A 5892-nucleotide genomic window follows, 5' to 3' on the forward strand; every position below is an offset into this window, starting at 1 on the left:
CGGTGTTCTAGAGTGGGCTTGGCCCTTTTGTTTTGGTTTTTCGTGATTAACTGAAAAGTCTTCTACTTAATCAATGAAACATCAAAGTTTTTGCTTCGTGTCTGAATTTATTTGCACTCATACTCATTTACTCAACAAAAATCCAGATATATCTAATGTGTTTCTTTACCAGTAAAGAAGGCATGCTAAGCAAAAAGGATAACACCCATGCCTGCTTTGAAAATCCACCCAAGATAAAATCAAATTTAGAAGCAAGACCATAAAAAAACCTAGAAAGTACAATTTCCTATAGTTACAAATTCATGACGTCCTTTTTCCAATTTCCAGTGAATCATGTTCATAACTTTAATCCAAATTCATTGCCAAGCCTTTGGAATAATATAAAGGAATCATCTACTGAACTGGTGGTTATATATCATACCAAATCATCTACTAAACTGGTGGTTACATATCATACCAAATTCTAAAGGAATAATATAAAGGAATCATGTTCTTAACTTTAATCCAAATACATTAATAACACCAGGGGAATAATCCTATAATCTAGCTTCAAATAACACCATCCATTGAATTTAGTTACATTTTTACTAACCGAAACAGTATAAGTGAAGATAGAAGGGAAACCGTTATTTCTGAATTTAGACATATTTACATGCTATACTTTATCTGGATATAAAGAGAGGAAATATACAACATGAGATGGAGTAGTGGAGTGAAGCGCCCGCATCAGCAGTCAATCTATGGTAGGCAAGTGAATGATGCGGTGACATGATTGCTATTCACTGGTGACGAAGGGAAGCGGCGGATAAACAAAGGAGATGTCCCTGGCTGCCATGCCTCTCCCCTGGGAGCCCTCCCGTTTGACGCTCGCTGTGTCAAACAGTCGAGGAATTGCACAGGGCGCTCCTCGTAATCTTGCACGCAAACAGGGCTTCAAATAGTTGAGAATTCGCACAGGGTAACTTGTTAGTATATCAAAAAAGAAACTAATGATGCTAAACCAACTCTGCCCTGCTGTAGCAAACATGCAAGCTTACACCAGTGCAAATGTTATTCACATATTACTCTGCGATTCACATGAAAAATATAGAGACAAGGCCCTAAACATGCCTGATATAGACGTCCAGTAAGTAAAATAGCTAGTCACACACGCAGAAAAATCAGAGAAGAACCTTTAGGTAAAATCCCTAGAGTTGATGGGAAAGGCCCCACAAAGCATTGAAAGTTGCAAATTTAGCAGAGCATATAGAACCATGCTTTATATTGTCTGAGAGAACAGAGCAGCCATACGTCTTTTAAGAAATATCAGTCAGATTATAAACAGAGTACCTTGCTAGTTGCAAAGCCTCCTTCAGTACCATCTTTATACATTATTTAGTAAGGATCCCTAACTCAAATTATCCTAACAGAACAGCTCATAATTGTATGCATAATATATATGCACATAAATTAGAAAAAAAATCAATATTAGAGATGAGTAACATGTCCTAATATAATAAGGTGGATTGGCATGTACGGAAAACAAACATGTGTTGTCCCTCCAAGACATCTCTGCACGCAACATTCTTGGTTCTTTTTCCAGTGGGATGAATAAACTATGTGTAGACATGCAGAAATTATTATCACATTCCAACCGTCAGCATGTAAAAATACAAAGCAATAACTCATTGGCAATAACAAGTACAGCCTTGATCCTAAGCCCGTAGTTATTTAGCACCAACAACAATTTATTAAGAAAGAAAAACACCCAGTGGAACGCACCTGAGTTGACCAGAACATGTTTTTTTTTATTAGAATGGCATTTTAACTTGAAGGAGGTAATAATACGCATCATCTACAACAGACAGTGCTGGGGGCTACCAACTTATAAGCATAACACTAACCGTCACGTTCAATTCAAATTTTAAGCTCAGACCGTATCTTGAAAACGCGAAGTGCTTTTGCTCAATACTTGGTGCTACCATTGATTTTGCTCCCACTTATGCTCTCGGGTGTTGACTAAGGGAGTTACTGGAAAATAGGCCAGTCTTTGATTTTGTCTATCTTTACACTGCAGGTCAACATCTCAGTTTAGTCAAATTCTTCCTTTTGAAGTCATGGGACAAGCTGAGCAGATCATTCCAATTAATTTCCTTTTCTGAGAATCTATTCATTAACATTAGAGATGACAACTACTTCTGATTGCATTTTGCAAAATCAAAGGTAAAGGACTCAAAGCAGTTTGGATGGATGTGATTGTTTGGATCTGCCCCTCTCTTCCTTTTATAGTGGTAGTAGATAGATAATGGCATGGTGGGTAATTAAAGCGTAAAACGTGTTTAGTATCTGAAGGGATGTAGACCATCAGATTGCAGGTTTCGATGGATAGGATGATTTGATTCTTCGCCCTTTTTTTTTTATAATGGTAGTAGATAAAGCGGAGGAAAACCCTTTTTCGTAACAGTGCCGCTCCAGTCCAGGGGGGAAAAGAAACACCGTGAGAGAATGATCACGTTGTTGGGTGGTTAACCCAGGATCACGCGAGCTAACACGGCACAACTCAATGCTCGCCGGCATGTATGTATGTGGCCCGGGTGCCTGCAGCAGCACAAGGCTGTAATTAAGCCTGCAGTAATTAAACTTGTAAGGATTAGTCTAGCCATTAACGGACGCAGGTACCGAGGGCAGCTTGTCGATCACGATCTTTCGACATCCGGCCGTTCACAGTAAAACAAACAAACGAAGAACAAAAGGACAGGAAGCGAAAGCGAATGAGAAACGGACGGGCAGGGAATGAGACGCCCACCATCGCCGGCTCGCCTCCACGATCCCTTCCTTGGCGCAGACTCCACACACACATCGCCAACATGCATACATGGGCGGCCATTACGGCGAGTGGTCGCTGATGCTACGGTGTCGAAAGTTCAGAGGTCGGCCGGGTTTCAAGGAGAGCGGGGGCGAGCCCATGGCCGGCGGCCGAGGTCCGGTCGCTGCCGGCTGCTGGCGCGTCACGTCCATCAGGTCCTTGCCATCCTTGCATCGCTCTGAACGTTCGGAGATAAGTTCCCTTTTTCTTGGACCGTCCTTTCGGTGTGACGGAACGGGTTTACTGACAGCAACATGCCATGGGCGGCTGCACGCAGCGAGGAATCGGGGCTGCATTGCCGAATTTCAGCCGAACTGGCACATGCGCGGTGTGCTCCTCGAAATAATATCAGGCGTCTAGAAAGGTGCTCCTCCTGAATGACACTTTTTCTGAAGAGAAACTTACTAATCAGTCGGGTTCACATGGAAACAACCAAATGTTATGATTCATTGGTGCACAGACCATCCGATTAATACTCCCTCCGTTTTTATTACTCCGCATATTACAGTTGACTGAAGTCAAACTTTATAAAGTTTGACCAAATTTATAGAAAAGAATATAAATACTTAGCATAACAAATCTATATGATGTGGAAGTACATTCAACAACGAATCTAATGGTTTGTTATTGTATATGTTAATATTTTTGTCTATAAACTTTGTCAAAGTTTGTAATGCACTGGTTTGTAATGCAAGAAATTGACCAGAATTTTAAAGCTGAAATCAGTATTCAAACCAAGCTGCCATGCGCCCTACCTGCTGCTGCCTTGAATCGCAGACCGATTCCGGTGTGCTGCCGCTCGGGCCCACAGCTCAGACGCCCACTGCATCACGCCCGTAGCCCGAGTTTAATTAACAATGGTTTTCCTTCCCTTAATTAATTAAATAATAACTCGGCCAGGCAAGGTTCTTAACGCCAGAATTTACCAAACTACCCCTCTTTCTCTCTTCCGCCTGGCTATAAATTGCGGCCGCCCGGCTCCCATCTCTGGTTACCCAAACCGGCAGCGAACCACCGGAGCTCAACTTACATAGTCACACACCAAAGCCACCGCCCATCCACCTCCCAAATCTCTCATCATGTCGACGGCGGCTGCATCTCGGCCCAGCGGCTCCATCCTTTTGACTCCCTTTCCCAACTACCAATCCGCCTCGCTCTCTCGCGTCAAGCTCCCCGCCGCCGGCGCCGGCCGCTCGCCAAGCAAGTCCGTCAGCGCCTCGTCTCCCCGCTCCTCCCCCGCGGGCGGCACCGCCACCCCGAAGACCCGTCGGACATGCATGTGCTCTCCGACGAACCACCCGGGCTCGTTCCGCTGCAGCCTCCACAAGGAACGCAAGCAGAAGGTCCCGGCCGCAGGCAGCTGCAGGAAGCCATCCTCCCCGCCTTCGCCGCCGTCGAAGCGCACGGCCAGCCCGTTCGCGCAGCTCGGCCCCATCGGCAGCGGCTGCGCCAAGGGCACGGGCCGCACGCTCCCACAGCTCGCTCCCATGGGGAGTGGGCACTGGGCGCGCAGGGCGCTCGCGCCGTCCCCCACGGCGCAGCAGGTGCAGTACAGAAAGCGCGCGAGCCGGTTCCACCCCGGGCCCAGCAGTCTCTCCGCAGCCTCCATGGCCGGCCACCGCGCAGGCGGCAGCATCCAGTAAAAAAACAGCGTCGACATGCCATACTAGTACATACTGCACAAACTGTTCATAGGAAAGAAATTCCCCGAATAATTCCGATCGCTGTATAGAAGGAAGATCGGTGGGGATCAGGCCGGGAGATTGGAGCTTTTAAGACCCAATTTGATTCCGGCCTGTTCAATTAGCTGTAGATAGAGTGGCTGTACATATTCCTGCCGCTGTACATAGAGTGATCGTCTTCCTCCTCCCCGCTGCACATAGAGTGAGTTCGTCTTCCCTGCTCCACTTGTACATAGAGTGAGCTCTCTGCCCGCTGTGTATAACTCCCTGAGTTTGGTTTTGGATATACATCAATGCAATGAGTGACAAATTGGAGACACATACATGCATATGATCTGATCTGTTGACGGGAGGCTTATCCATCAATGGATCATGGATGATTTGCCGCAACAACTTTCCGCTTCTGTTTCTCTTTCTGTTTCTGGAGTGTGGGTGTGTCTCGCCTCTGTTTCGGTTTTAGATAAGCTCCGCAAGAGATGAGTGGCGTCTCGCCGTCGCGTGCTCCCGTCACGCGGCCGGCACCCGTGCGTGCCCCCAGCCGGCGGGATCAGGCCAGCAACTTTCAGCACGGCAGAAAATCTCCGATTCTGACGAGATTTCTATGGAACTTCATGACGCGCGCAACTGATAAACCGAGGGTTTTTCTTCTTCTTTCCCTGCTCGTGAAGTACTAAAATAAGTATTTTGATCAGGCCAGCAATTTGCAGCTCACGAGAGAAATCCCTTGATTCTGAAGAAATTTCTGTCCAAGTTTCATGGCACGCTCAACTGATGAACTAAGGATTTTTCTTTGTCCTGCTCCTTATATTATAAGCAGTATTTTTTTTATCCGTGGTATTTTACTGTTCTTTCAGAGCAGTGGTACTATTTTATTGTTGGCTTGAGGGACGGCGTAGCGGTTGGGATTCCCCCTCCAAGTCTTAAATTGCACAAGAAGATGGTGTTGAAAAGTATTTCCTCCATCCGAAAATATTTGTCATCAAAATGGATAAAAATAGATGTATATAAAACTAAAATACGTCTAGATACACCCCCTTTGTTCATTTTAATGACAAGTATTTCCGAATGAAGAGAGTAGGTGGTACTTTTGTTCAGAAACCTCGCGCAAGAGGGCAGGCAGTTCCTGCATTTCATTACATTAAAAAGAGGAGTGTTAACCCTAAAAAAAAAGAGGAGAGTTGGTGCACTTTAAAAGAAAAATCCGACCCGAAAATGTAACATTCTTGATTAATCAGGAAAACGAATGAAAATCCAAAAAAAAAACTCGGCCTGGAAGCAAGGCTGGCTGGCACGACACGGTGTAGCGTGGTATTGTACTCAGATCTTCTTATGCTCTCTTTAGGTACCGTAGTCACTCATGTCCTA

The 5892-nt window shown here is 45.4% G+C and overlaps 1 protein-coding gene across 1 annotated transcript; it reads left to right on the forward strand.

The window, feature by feature from the left end:
• The first annotated feature begins 3851 nt into the window (after positions 1–3851).
• On the forward strand, positions 3852–4866 carry LOC125512873. Its single transcript, XM_048677944.1, has one exon. The coding sequence runs from the start codon at positions 3925–3927 to the stop codon at positions 4486–4488; it is 564 nt and encodes a 187-aa protein (XP_048533901.1). The 5' UTR covers positions 3852–3924; the 3' UTR covers positions 4489–4866.
• Positions 4867–5892: the final 1026 nt, after the last annotated feature.

The sequence above is a fragment of the Triticum urartu genome, chromosome 6, assembly GCF_003073215.2.
Source record: "Triticum urartu cultivar G1812 chromosome 6, Tu2.1, whole genome shotgun sequence".
NCBI lineage: Eukaryota > Viridiplantae > Streptophyta > Magnoliopsida > Poales > Poaceae > Triticum > Triticum urartu.